This window comes from Pangasianodon hypophthalmus, chromosome 28 (assembly GCF_027358585.1).
Source record: "Pangasianodon hypophthalmus isolate fPanHyp1 chromosome 28, fPanHyp1.pri, whole genome shotgun sequence".
NCBI lineage: Eukaryota > Metazoa > Chordata > Actinopteri > Siluriformes > Pangasiidae > Pangasianodon > Pangasianodon hypophthalmus.
In genome coordinates this window covers 8,195,336-8,210,590 of record NC_069737.1, presented here as the reverse complement: position 1 = coordinate 8,210,590, position 15,255 = coordinate 8,195,336, and the positions used below count along the sequence as shown (strand labels likewise).

The following is a 15,255-nucleotide window of genomic DNA, read 5'->3' as shown; positions in this document are numbered from 1 at the left end:
CGAGCGCGAGAAAGCGCGGAAACAAATAATTTTTATTTGCTTACATGTATGTCTCCATTACATTTCACACTTTACTTTTTTTTTTTTTTTTTTTTTTACACATTAGTTAGTTTAAAATAAACCTTCTTCAAATATATCCAAAATATCCACTCTTGGTCGGGGTTAGCATTGGGCTAAATCCTAAATGACCCCTTATTAAATATACAGTGCGCTACATAGTGGCCAGAAGCCATTATTTCATACCTTCTATAGTGCACATGTATAGGGAGTAGGGAGCTGTTTGGGATTTAACCAAGCCGTCGTGACTTGGGTCGTTAAAACACTTGGACGCTGATGTGAAGCCAAAACAGTTACAAGGTAAACAAAAGACAGCTAAATGAAAGCAGTGTCTAATGTTAGCAGCATGTCGAGAGAATCCTCCACCTCTTTTTTACCACTTTATGAAAGTTTGAAGCACACAGCAGAATGTGTGTGTAAATGTGAGTAAGGTTTCAGTGCAGCTGAACTGAGCATGTCCTGCTGGCTAACACACTCAGCTAACGTTCAGCAGAGCGGCTTGGGGGAGCTCCTACAGGTTTTTTGTGATTTTTGCACAGAATTTCACTGTAATTGCAAGTGTTACTGAATGTGCAACACAGGGAGACAATAAATGCAAACAAAGTTAATGTTTAATTGGTTTCAATTAGTTAGTAGTACGAAATGACATAGGTCGTAGAGTGAATCTGGTGCGCATGCGCAGTTCGCATAGAGGCGACTTGCCATAAATGGCTCAATTCTGTACATAACTTTAGGCAAGACTCTACAGGTGAATTTAAAAATAAATAAAATAAAAAAAAAAAAATTCAACCAGTTGATTGCTGATTGTCCTACAAGTTTTTTTACTCAAAAAAAAAGAAAATATAACATTTTGTGTCACAATTTCAAACATTTACTGATGCTCAATAAGGCAACACATTACATTAAGAGCCAGGGGGGTGTAAACTTTTGAGCAGTGGGCAGTTTAACTGCTCAGGACAAACAAGTGACTCATGAACAACTATCCCAAAATATAAAAACAGTCGTTGATCATCCACGTAATGACACACGGTATTAAGAAACCAGCGTAGGTAAACTTTTGAACTGGTTAATTTGTGTAAATTCAGTTATAATTGTGTTTTGTTGACTGTATGTAAACATCTGTTATGTGAAATAGTTTATTCAGGGCAGGACCAAATAAAAAACAAAATGCGATTTTTTTTTTTTTTTTTTGTAGTTTTTTTTAATTAACATTTTGCAGATTCTGCAAAGTGTATGTAAACTTATGACCCCACCTGCAAATGACAGGTTTATATCAATGCACTCATTCTAATACGTTATCGCTCCTAAAGGAACAACTCATAAACAGGGACATTTGTTATGTTCAAAAGATGATAAAAGCCTAATAATAAAAGCATTCATTAAAAAATTTTAAAGGATTAACAAAGAAAAATGTATAATTATTGATATGGTGACTTGATTTTCTGTAAGAAGACATTTATTCGATATTTCTGGACAGAGATTCAGGTTCAAGGTCAGCTCTTCTTAACAGTCAGAGGTAAAGCTGTAACTCGGAGTTTTCCGAAACGCGAAAGTCTTTCCTAGCAGAGGAGTTTACTCTGACTGTTTGTAACTGCTAATGATAAGTGATAACACTTGTCTGCAACATTAAATGTAGCTATAAATGGTAAAAATGCATGACATGTCTTTCAGTACTAGATTCCTGTGGTATAAGAGGAATAAAACACTTAAGATCATGCTGTTATAGGAAAATAATCCGCTTAGCGTCAGGCCTTTCCTTAGCGTGGATTAGTTCTGTATAACAGCACGACCTGTCTTCTGTTATTCGTCACGAGTCATTGACTAATTACAGTGAAACGTACGTAGTTACAAGAGGGAGGAATTTAAGTCCGGTCCTGCCGATGAGGATTCAGATTATAGAGAGTGAAGCTTTACGTAGATGACTATTTTGAGGATTTAAATCAAAGTGGTTTTGAATTTATTTATTTATTTATTTATTTATTCCAGTTTTGTCTCAAGACCTTAAACAACGATATTCTGTTTTCTTTTGCAGGATGGCAGAAGGCTTCCTGATGGAGGTATGTGTGGATTCGGTTGAATCCGCAATAAACGCAGAAAGGGGAGGTACAATTGCAAATGCGTGTTCACACCCACATCTAAATATTTATTTACTTCCTGTCAGTTCTCTAAACATGACCGTCACGTTTGCCAATAAGAACGGGGCTTTAACGCTGCTCTGATTGCGGATGCAGGTGCTGGCCGTATTGAGCTGTGCTCCAGTCTTATTGAAGGTGGCATCACACCCAGTGTTGGTGAGTAGACAAACACCTGTGTGTCTAATGGAACCGTTATCATTATGAGTTTTATGATTAAAGGCACCGCAAATCCTAGCGCTAAAAACAAATGAAAACTACCTGCAGCATGCTTTTGTTATGATAATGTAATTAGTGCAGGAATCTCAGCGTGTGCCCCAGGGATTGTTTTGCGTTCTTCTTTTTTTTTGTTTGTTTCCAATCATGAACCTGGTTGTTGTGTGATTGTAATTGTATTTAAAGTTTTTTTTTATTGGTTTGTCTCATGTTTTGATTTCTGTTGACTTCTGTTGTTTGTTTTTTTTTTCCTACTTGCATCTTAACTCAATATCTGCTTATATTTTCTGTATGTATTTATTGTATAACATGTAGGTCATTTATGTGGCGTATACACATTTCAAAAAGGTGAAAAATCTAAATAGAAGAAACGTCTTTAAAATTTGATTTAAAGCGCAGTACCATTAGTGTTATTTTTGTGCATATGTTAGTTTCTTATATCTTTCATCTGATATTTATATAATTTTCACTAGAGTATTGGAGTTAAAAGCCTAAAAATGTCAAATCATTAAAAAAATACATAAGCACCCGTATTCCTAGTACAATATTTATTGTCTAAAATAAATCCCACTTAACATTTTACTTTTTCTTTACCGATGACTATTTATGAATTTTGTAAATCCTGGAGGCACTTTTATGTTGAAGGCGTATATTTTTCTGTCGAAAGTGAGAAAGTATGCAGGAGCAAGAAGAAAATTTAGTGAGCATGTTACCATAGTGGTTAATTTTGCATCTTAGTAATTTTATTGGAAATAACGTATCACTGATACTCGACTTGACGCTCCTCTTCACTACGGTGTTAGGTTTATTCATATAAATATACAATATACATATATCATATATACAATTTTACATTTGCTGAGTGAATAATGAATGACTTCATTCTGAAAACTCTGCACACCACTCAGCAGTGTTATGCATCACAATAAGCATTGTTTTATTGGAGTGGTAATTTTATTTTATAAAATTTAAGTATAGATATAGTATTATCAAAAAAAGTAACCTGTATTAAATTATTATTTTTTCCATTGTAAAACAAGATTGTCAAAAAATTTCTTTGTTGAAAACGTTTTAACCAGCTCTCTCTCTCTTCCCCTTCGCCTTCCTTTATAGACACACAAAATTGTGATATTATTATTAAAATTCTTGTATCATATGGATGTTTTTTTTAGTTAGCTTACATTTTTATTAATATTGAAATGTATCATAATAAATGAATTGTAGTGTATTATAGAATCTATGATGTCTGTAATTATGGATGTTTTTAAAAATTAATCTAGGTTAATCTAGATTAACATTTTCACAACATTTTTAATACATTTTCATAATAAAAGTTTCCCAAAATAGTGCGTATCGATGATGTAGTGTAATGTAATAGAAATATAATTTATGAATCCAGTTGAGATGAAATTAGGCATACTGCATCGTTGTGCTAATCGGTATGTGGATTTCTAATGTTGACCGAGTTATTTAAATCCTGGACACCATCAGCCAATCAGCTTTCAGCAGAAGTTTCACAAGGTTAGCACTGAGCTACCTTAACAAAACGTGAACTTTATGTTCATCTATGGTCTCTTTAGTGGTCCGTGTATCTTGCAAGAACTGGCCACATGCGGTGCTATCTGTGAACGGTGCTTGGACCCCGCACATTGCTGCTTGCAGCCATATTAATACATACGAACTTGCTTTCCTCAGGTCTGCTGCAAGTGGTCAAGGAGAACGTGCAGATCCCTGTGTACGTGATGATCCGACCTCGAGGAGGCGACTTCCTCTACTCCGAGCGGGAGGTGGAGGTGATGAGGAGGGACATAGAGCTGCTGAAGAGACACAAGGCTGACGGTTTTGTGCTGGGGGCACTGACCGAGGACGGACGAGTCGACGCTGAGCTCTGCATGGAGCTCCTGGGTAAATTCTGCATTGCGGTCCTGGATGGAGGATCAAAGCGATACTTCAGTGCTAATGTGGCTAGCAACGGCAGGTAGTGAGGACCGGTTAGCATCTTGTATAATGCATAGTGGAACCTATTAGTGATTATTTACTGCTTGTGTTGCAATAATAATTCGATTAATATTGTATTTACTTGCACTGTATCCCATAAGTTAAATTTCAATAGTATACATATGACGAGCAAATAATAAGAATTTTGGGGAAAAAATGCAGTGATTATTAAGGCCAGAGCAAGGAACTCCTGCACACATTTTATTGGGAGTTTAAGATGATTTCTACTTCTCTAAATGCAAACGGCAAGACGAACGTAAAAGCAATTTGGAGATTTGAGGACTAGCACAGTGAGTTGCTTGAACTGTCAAGTAAATATTGCAACAATATAAAAAAAAAAAAAATGAAGGACATTCAAGAAAACATATTAAATATAAAAAAAGTAGTAAATGCAGTCCACGCCACGGTGGATAGTGACACAGATCGGGATGTTGTATGCTGTGAGGACAGGGATGCTGGAGATGAAGGAATTTATTGCCCACACATGACTCATACTCTTGTATCCACATGATGCTGATTGTTTTGGTTTTATTTGTTGTCCACAATTCATTTCAGACAACATTGTCTGTTTACTGCAAGTAGATCTATGTTGATCGTCTGGTCTGTTAGAGGAATTCTGAACTAATATCATAATCATGCAAGCAGACTGTATACAAGGATGAAAGTGCATTATTCAGTGTGTGTGTGTGTGTATGACTGTTTCAGCTACCTGTAGGCCTCTGCCAGTCACATTTCACAGAGGTAAATACCTCTATTGTTCCATAGCAAACTATTAAATATATTACGGAATAAATATTGCTCATTTCTGAAAGACGTGTTCCACTGCGTGTTTCAGCATTCGATATGGTCCACGATCCATCCGTTGCCGTAGAAACCCTGGTCTCCCTAGGCTTCGAGAGGATTTTGACAAGCGGCTGTGACAGCTCGGCTTTGGAGGGTTTACCCGTCATCAAGCGCCTCGTGGAACAGGTCTCAAAACCAAGATAGTTACTGATCTTAACCAAAAGGGATTGAAAAAATATCCACATTACGTTACAAATAACTGATCCTTAATTCGATTTTTGCCCAAATTCTATGAATTATCCTTCTTTAGCTTGAACTACAGGCGGAGTCAGCTTAGTCCAATTGAATGGAACCCTGGTGTGTTCTCTCTCAGGGAGAGACCAAAACAACTGTTTCGAGAGATCTAAGAGAGGTGTTCTCAGTCCGGGTCCAAGTGTGATTGCAATGAGAAAGCCATTTGACCAAACATGCATGGGGGTTGCAGGCAACTTTTTTTTTTCAGCATACAAACTGCTAAAGTGACCCTCACTGCAAACTGAGCCAAAGGAGAGAGCTGTAGTACTGCAGAAATACAAAGTTCTCCGGATATTAGCACGTGAAAGAAATACTAGATGTGATACACGAAATGTATTAAAATGGTTATTTATATACAGTGCCACTAGAAAGTTTGTGAACCCTTTACATTTTTTTTGTATTTCTGCATAAATTTGACCGGAAATGTGATCAGATCTTCATCTAAGTCCTAAAACTAGGTCGAGACCCCAATTAAACAAATGATGCAAAAATATTGTAGTTTTTACATTTATTTATTAAGCAAAATTATCCAACATTAAATATCTTTTTTTTTGCTTGTAATACAGCACTCAGTGTTTTTGGGTAAGGGTCTACCTACTTAGCACATCTTTATTTGGCAGTTTTATTCCATTCTTCCTTGCAAAAAATGCTCCAGATCTATCTGGTTGCAAGGGGATCTCCTCTTCAAGTCATTCCACAGGTTTCAATAGGATTTAGGATTTTTTTTTTCCTTTTCATCTTTAGCTGTCTAAGAGAGTCCTCCAGGTTTTATGGCAAAATAAACTGATATTTGGCTCTATCCATGATTTCCTCTCTTTTGACTAGAGCCCCACTCCTAGCTGAAGAGAAGCAGTTTCACAGCATAATGCTGCCACCACCATGCTTCATCATGGATATGGAGTTCTTTGGCTGATAAGCTGTCTTGGTTTTGCACCAAACATCTCTTTTAGAATTATGCCCAAAAATTTCTACTTTGGTCTCTTCAGACAATAACACATTTTGCCACATTATTCAGGGTGATTTAGGCAGGCTTGGATGTTTTTTTGTTTTTTCCTCATGAGAAAGTGCTTCTGTCTAGCCACCCTGCCCCATAGCCTAGATGTGAGGAATACGAGGAATGTACTTCGCCAGTACTTTCCTGCAGCTCCTTTAATGTTGCTGTAGGTCTCTTGGCAGCCTCCTTGAAAAGTTTTCTTCTTGTTCTTTTGTCAGTTTTGGAGGGACATCCTGTTCTCCATAATGTCACTGTGGTGTCCCATTTTATCCTCTTGATGATGATGATGATGATGGCCTTCACGGTGTTCCACGCTACATCTAATGTTTTGGAAATTCTTTTGTACCTCTCTCCTGATCAGTACGTTTCGAAAATGAGATCCCGTACAGGCTTTGTAAACTATTTGCAGACCATGGCTTCAGCAGGTGGATGAAACCAAGATGATTTCAAGAAAATCCTACAGAAGTAGTCGATATTTATTTGGGGTTAATTACTTTTGAACATGAGTTTGAATGTGATTGTTTAATTCTGAGCACAGTCACATTTTTCTCCAAAACATTTCTATTTTTTCACTTGAATTTTGTTGATTAACATTACCAACTGAAAACTATTATTCAGCTTTGATTTTAGATAAATAAGTAAAATTAACAAAAATCCAGAACAAACTTGATGTTATATCAGATTTACATTATTATTGAAGGATCTGTAATTCTTCATGGAGCTGTTCATCCTCTCAGACTCGAAATGAGTAGTTTCTATGGAAATGAACACGCCACCATAACGTCTGTCTTCTATTATGTGGCGAAATGATAGGGAATGTTACAGAGTTAAATCCTGGTGTTATCATCCTAATTACTTTTATTCTGAAAGCTGCTGCCCTTTTTCATGTTGTCATGTTAGTTTATACCATGATCGCATGGCGAGTTTCCAACTGGTAATTACGACTTCGACAAAAATCTGAACGAGTCAGAAGATAGTAATTATATGAACCCTCTATCAAAATGAAAATTTGTATCACAATCAGAAACATAGACCATTTTCGTTACTTGTCATAATGGAGGAGCATCTGTAAAACCTAACCTGTGTTAAATGGCTTGTAATAATTTAACATTTTTTTTTTAATTGTAAATTAATTATAGCTTATTTTTTGTTCAGGGAAGACAGTCTTTCAGTACTCTTGGCCATGTTTAAATGGTTGTGGCTTTACATTTTAATGGACCTATAGAACATTAGGTTAATTATCGTGGCTAATGCAGTGCTCAATAGTCACATGAGTAGAGTTTTTACTTTCTTGCGATACATGCTCACGCATGAAGCTCATGTGACAAAGAAAGATAACGATCATGTTCAGGGGCATGAACATGCGGCGCTCCTTAAACTGCTGAATCAGGGTTGTGGTGGTTTAAATTAGGCTACTGGATTATATTTATAGGTTTATATTGTATTATATTTTGGGAAATAGAACTAAATTCGTTCGAAAATATCGTGGGTTGATACAAACAAAAATAATAAGTGTGAGCAGGATATATATTAAAAAAAACACACACAGATCTGTAGTTGGGACCAGTAAAAACATATATAGCCAGAATTCAGAGACCATGCTGACATTGCTGCCATTTCATTTCCAAGCATGTAACTGAATGCAAATACATTTGGATTGAAAAGATGATCTAAATATATTCTGATATGATTCGAATAGGAGGTGCACTGTTCGTTTTGGTTTGTTTTGAAAAGCATGCATTAGTGGGAGCTTCACTTTCATGCAATGCAGCCTAGAGCCAAGTTCATTAATATGATACATTTTTATTTATTTATTTATTTATTTTTTAAATCAGTGATTTGCTCCAGCCCAACCTAAACACTGTATTACTGAGCTCCAAAATTAAACCACAGTTCTTTTATATTCCTGTACAAACTTGCTCGAAATTCACCAAAGAAAAATACTCAAGTGAACAAAGATGTATGTTCTGCAAATTAATATTAGTTGTTATATAATCTTTCAGAATCTTTATACAGCAGCCTTGGGTTTTGTTCAGTGGTTAGCAGTGTTTCTGGGGGTATCGTGGTAGAGTTCACAAACGACATACAGACACGAATACAATGGATATAAAAATCTACACACCCCTGTTAAAATGGCAGCTTATTGTGAAGTAAAAGAAAGACACTAAAATAAATCATGTCAGAACTCTTCCCACCTATGAGTATACAAATATAGTGACAAATGATCTGAAACTTTTTTTAGGGAAAAAAGAAAAAGAAAAAACTTACAATAACCTAGTTGCATAAGTGTGCACACCCCGAAACTAATATTTTGTTGAAGCACCTTTTGAGTTTATTACACCACTCAGTCTTTTTTGGCTAAGAGTCTGGCAGCATGGCACATCTTGACTTAGCAATATTTTCTCACTCCTTCTTGCAAAAACATTCTAGATCTGTCAGATTGTGAGGGAATCTCTTGCACACAGCCCGCTTCAGGTCACTCCACAGATTTTTAGTTGTGTTCAGGTCTGGCCTCTGGCTAGGCCATTCAAAAACACTGATCTTCTTTTGGTTAAGCCATTTCTTTGTTGATTTGGATGTATGCTTTGGGTCATTGTCGTGCTGAAAGGTGAAATTCCTTTTCATCTTCAGCTTACTAGCAGACACCTGAATGTGTTGCGCTAAAATTGATTGGTATTTGTAGCTATTCATGATTCCCTCCACCTTGATAAACCCCCCAGTTTTGGCTGAAGAAAAGCAGCCATAAAACATGATGCTGCCACCACCATGCTTCACCGTGGGTATGGTGATTTTTTTTGTTTTGTTTTGTTTTTTTTTTGCATCAAATACCTTTTGGAAATATGGAATTATTATACCTTTTGTTCTCATCAGACCATAACACATCTTGCCACATGGCTTGGGGTGATTTAGTTGAGCTTGGATGTTTTATGTGAGAAAGTGCTTCTGTGTAGACACCCTACCCCATAGCCCAGACATGAAGAATACGAGAGATTGTTGTCACATGAAGAGAGTAATCAGTACTTTCCTGTCAGATACTCCTGCAGCTCCTTTAATGTTGCCGTAGGTCTCTTGGCAGCCTCCCTGGTAAGTTTTTGTCCTGTCCTTTTGTAAATTTTTGAGGAGTCTCCTGTTCTTGGTGATGTCACTGTGGTGCCCCATTTTCTCCACTTGTTGTTGATGGAGTTCATGGTGTTCCTTGGTATAACTAATGTTTTGTAAATTCTTTTATACCCCTCTCCTGATTGATATCTTTCAACAAGTGAGATGCCATACAGGCTTTGTAAGCTTTTTTTGCAGACCATGGCTTTAGCACTTAGATGAAACCAAGAAGAGAAGATCCTACAGAAACAGCTGGTCTTTATTTGGGGTTAATCAGAATAATTTCATTGATGACAGCTGTATGATAATTACTTTCGAACATGACAGTGAATGTGATTGGTTCATTCTGAACACAGCCACATCCCCAATTATAAAAGGGTGTGCACACTTATGCAACATGGTTTATATTGTAATTTCACATTGAGGGTGGAAAAAGTTCTGACATGATTTATCTTAGTTTCATTTTTTTTTACTTTACAAAAACCTGACATTTTAACAGGAGTGTGTAGACTTGTTATATCTACTGTACTTTGTCCACTAAATAGATACAGATAGTGGTATTGTGTTACACACCTAGAACAAACCTATTATCAGTTTACTGACGTCTAATAACCAGGAGCTAGTTAGTGAGTATGTAAGTAATAATAAACCAAATTATCAGTTAACAAAATGTTTAATGTATTACTTAGCATCCACTAAGGCTTAACAAAAAGTCAACTATCGTATTCACTAAAGTTAATCACTGACTTAACACTGGAATAAGTTATTAATATTTTATTAATGTGTTACTGAATATATACTGAGACTACGTCGTGTGTAGAATGTATCTTATTTAGGCTCTAGAGCCGAGCATCTGAGATTGCAAACTCAGATTGCTCAAATGGTTTAGAAATGTTTAGAAATGATCTGCTGGCTGTAATTCAATGCACATATATTAATATGCGCGTTCTCATACTTTCTTTTCTCCTCTAGTAAGAGCTCGTTCAAAGGGACTCCCATGTAATCTGAAGCTAATATTAAACAAATAAACATTATTTACCAATGAAAAACTTCTAATCATTAATATGGTGAGGTTTTCTGTAAAGAGACATTTATTAAACATTCATGGAAGGAGTCTCAAGTGTCAGTGCTTTGTAACAGCGGAGCTTCCCACCATGAGAAAGTCTTCAGGAGAGAGGACTTGAAGCTTTCCAGTTTCTCTGCTGCTTTTTCCGTGTCTTATTTTAAGAGAGAGGAAAAAGAGGCTGGTAAAGAAATGACTATTTAAAGCTGCTATAACATAAGTGATAAAAACTAGCTTGTCTTGTGGACAAAATGGATGTTTCATAACATTATTTATGAAACATATATTAGTGTAACATTGATGTAATTTACTTAGGGGTGGCAACAGTAATTCTCCTTTGCATCACACCACCCTGTCCTTGATTATTATCCTATACCAGTGTTTTTCAAGTGTTTTTATTCCTTACTAACTATGTGGGTCTGTATTTAATATTTGCTGTTTCCTCTCTCCTTTTTCTGACAGGCAAAAGGCAGAATAATTATAATGCCAGGTAAGAATTATTACATTTGCTTTAATAGCGTAAAGCACCTTTGTTGTTGCATATGAAGGCAATTTAACCATTGCATTACTGTCCATGTAATCATACTAGATCAGAAAAGTAGATCAGGATTTATAATATAAGGTGTAATTTCCCCTGCTTTTATGAACATGTTATTTTCAGTGGAACTGTTATAGCAGTATTTTATGGCATTGTTATTAACGTGGAATGATTGGTTGACGGTAGATTGTGCCTTAAATGATTAAATGACAGAGTCGTGCCATCACCTCTCCCACTGACCTCCACCTGAAATGCACAAGCACATCATACTTGCCGATTTAATTGTACAGATCAGGAAAACAATTCTGATTTTAATTTGCCTCATTCCACTGAAATTAATTTCTGGTTACACCAGTGATAGCACAACACACAACATGCTTTTGAATCGCACGCTTTTAGACACGAGTGTGACTTACATCAAGCACAGCACACATTTTAAATGCAGGTTTTAAACAGCGTTTCAGTACTGTGACTTTTCAGTATGTGAAGCCGCACGTGCGGTACAGTGGTGGTCGTTACGCTACAAACCTGCCGTGAATTCTACATGGTGTGAAAATGTTAACGTCTTCTACGGTCAGTTTCAGTTTTATTTTTCCAAGTTCACACGGGCCCTAATGAAATGAGGCGTGGGTGGTATTTCAAACTGGACAGTTGAAGATTGGAAAAAGACAAGGCCACATTTTTTCCAATCTTCAACTATCCAGTTTCAGTGAAACTTTGCCCACAGTAGCCATTAATTCCTGTTTTATACTAATAGGAGTGGAACTTGATGTGATCTTCTTCTGTCGTAGCCCATCCACCTCAGGGTTCGGCATATTGTGTATTTTGAGATGCTTTTCTTCTCATCGCGGTTGTAAAGAGTGGATATTTGAATTACCGTAGCCTCCCTGTCAGTCTGGACGTTCTCCTCTGACTTCTGGATTTTTTTTTTTTTTTTCCTCGCACCATTCTGTGTAAAGTCTATAGAATGTTGTGCGTGAAAATCCAAGGAGAACAGAAGTTTCTTAAATACTCAAACCAGCCCATCCGAAATCAACAACCATGCCACAGTTAAGGTCACTGAGGTCACATTTCTTCCCCATTCTGATGTCTGATTTGAACATTAACTGAACCTTTTGACCTGTACCTGTATGATTTTATACATTGCACTGCTGCCACTTGATTGGCTGATTGGATAATTGCATGAGCAGGGGTACAGGTGTTCCTTTTAAAGTGGCCAGTGAGTAGATACATGTACAAATAGCATGACAGGCTGTAACTAAGACTGTCACTATGCAAAACTATGAAAAATAGTATGACTACTTTCATAGTATATTTATGTTCATACAGGGTGATGGAAATATTGTGCCTTAAACACAAGACAGCACTTTTGTATGAAAAAATTGCATCTATTTTCTGCCGGAAAACAAACATTTATTCTTTCGGCGCAGGTGGAGGCATCACTGAGCGTAACCTGCAGAGGATACTCGAGGGCTCTGGTGCACAGGAGTTCCACTGCTCAGCACGTTCCACTAAAGACTCAGCCATGAAATTCAGGTAAGATGCCGAACGGAGGAATTCTCGTTCACGTCATGTCTCACCATACCCCCTCATGTCTCGTTCCTTCTCCTCCACAGGAACTCCAGCGTGAGTATGGGAGCTTCCCTCACAGCACCCGAGTATTCGCTCAAGGTGGCCGACGTGGGCAAAGTGCGCACTCTCAATGCCATTGCCAAGAACACTCTCTAGGCGTACTCTAAAGGGGCTGGGCTCTATTTAGGGAGCAGGTCCTCCTTGAATTGGAGCGAGTCCACATGTCTATCGTACTATTTGGATTTCTTAAAGAAAGATCTTTTTTTTTTTTTTCCCTCCAGAAAGTCATCATTGAGCTGAGTTTTTATTTTTTTCTCAGTTTTCTCCAGAGCAGCCATTACTGAGCCATGATGCCCCAAAAATAGTAAATAAATACCTTTATTTTTTGATTCTATTAGACTATTTTGAAACAGCAGGCTTGAGTGCTCGCAGTGGCATTTGTTATTCTTGCTTCACCAAGGCTCATTGATCAAATTTGCTTGTTTAGTCGCACTATCAGCATGTGGCCGCTCGCTGATGTTGTTAAGATGTTGTTACAGGCTAAAATGGAAGTGAATTATTTTTTAATTCAATTTAGCCTTCTCTGTAAATGCCACCTCCTCTGCTGACTTCTCACTTTATTCAGTCTCGCAAATGTCATTTCCTTTCTCAAATTAAAAGTATACAATTGTTATGCTAATTAAGCCATAAGTTGTCCAATTTTGTGCTTGAGAATAATTAACCACAACTTCCTCACACAGAGAACAGAACATAGCTTGATTTGGTGAATAACTGTTTTCTAGAGCCAGTTTTTGTGTAAAGGTTATTTAAATGGATAAATTTATACCCATTGAAGTAATTACAGGGGCAGAACTGAAAAAAAGGTAAAACATTTCTTCAAAGGCAGTCATGTCTTATGAGAACTGACATTTATAAAGATTTATACCAACAGGTTCATTTTTAAATTGATATAACATCTGAGTAAAGTGACTCATCCTTGTTTACATAAGGTTGTACACTTCTCAAGGTAACATGCATAAGAACATCATGGCACCTGACTTTGTAGCTCGGGGTATTTTCTGGTATGTCGGAGTCACATGATGGTGATGATGTGACATGCAAAACGTCAAAACCAACATCACTCTAATTTACGGTCAGAGAAATACACAAGTTCCCTCGTTCCCTCAATTAAATTGAGTAATGGGGTCTCCCAAAACTTGTTTATTTAAGTTCACTTAACCTGATGCTCATGTAGACTGTACTTAAGTTGTTAGGTTCACCTAACTGGGTGTTCATATAGTGTTTACTGACCGTGAAGTCATCCAATGTGCAGTCTAGCAGCTTGTTTTGAGCAGTTTTAGATGCAACAGGTTTGCAGTCCAAGTACATTTCAAAAACTATATAAAAACCTTTAAAAAATTACCTTAAAAATGCCCTTTAAAAAATCTGGGCACTGGAAAAAGGAAACACATTTTTCTTCTCTTAGCCCTTGCATGAGAAACAAGGTCACCACATGCATTTCACATGCATTTCTGATGTACAGACATTATCCACTCCATAATCTGCCTTTCCATCTCCCTATCTTTGCAATCTACTGTATTTAATTGCCCCACGGCTTTTCTCTTAGAGCGTATGATGGGTATCCCACCAGCCAACACACTGCAATTTTTTCCTTTCACTTGATATTGGCAGCAGACTGTGATAACACAATTAGCTAAATTGCAAGAGCTTTTTTCTCTGACTACACCTGCATATTAATTTACTGAATGATATTTAGTCCTGGCTACAGGCAAAAAGCACAAATTTAACAGTGAGACAGGCGATTTCAAAAGAGCTGGAAACGAATACTTTTTCATCGCGAGCCAGAGCAAATGTGTGTGCCTCGTATGTCAAGAGACTGCTGTGGTAATTAAGGAATTTAATATCATGAGACATTATGAAACAGATCATGAGCCATGCATTATATTCATATATATAAAAATTATATTTTGTTTTTTAATTAGTGCTGCCCTGAATAAGCTATTTCACATAACAGATGTTTACATACAGTCCACAAGACAAAATTATAACTGAATTTACACAGATGAACCAGTTCAAAAGTTTACATACGCTTGATTCTTAATCCTGTGTGTTGTTACCTGGATGATCAACGACTGTTTTCATGTTTTGTGATAGCTCTCCATGAGTCCCTTGTTTGTCTTGAGCAGTTAGACTGCCCACTGTTCTTCTGAAAAATCCTCCAGGTCCTGCACATTCTTTGGTTTTCCAGCATCTTCTGGATATTTGACCCCTTTCCAACAGTGGCTATATGATGTTGAGCTCCATCTTTTCAAACTGAGGACAATTGAGGGACTCGTACAAAACTATTATAAAAGGTGCAAACATTCACTGATGCTCAAGAAGGCAACACACTACATTAAGGCCAGGGGGGTGTAAACATTTGAACAGGATTATCGGTGTTAATTGTTATCATTTTGTCTTCTTGGAAAGATGTAAATATCTTATGCAGCTTCGCAAGGGCAATACTAAA

At 37.0% G+C, this 15,255-nt stretch overlaps 1 protein-coding gene across 1 annotated transcript; it reads left to right on the top strand.

Annotated features, from left to right (window-relative positions):
- The first annotated feature begins 189 nt into the window (after positions 1 to 189).
- Positions 190 to 13,425, top strand: cutc (cutC copper transporter homolog (E. coli)). Its single transcript, XM_026942886.3, has 9 exons — positions 190 to 357; positions 2,090 to 2,160; positions 2,289 to 2,348; positions 4,101 to 4,310; positions 5,109 to 5,144; positions 5,239 to 5,372; positions 11,099 to 11,126; positions 12,605 to 12,710; positions 12,791 to 13,425. Exons 2-9 carry the CDS (start codon positions 2,091 to 2,093, stop codon positions 12,900 to 12,902), a joined length of 756 nt encoding a protein of 251 aa, XP_026798687.1. The 5' UTR covers positions 190 to 357; position 2,090; the 3' UTR covers positions 12,903 to 13,425.
- The last annotated feature ends 1,830 nt before the right edge of the window (positions 13,426 to 15,255 follow it).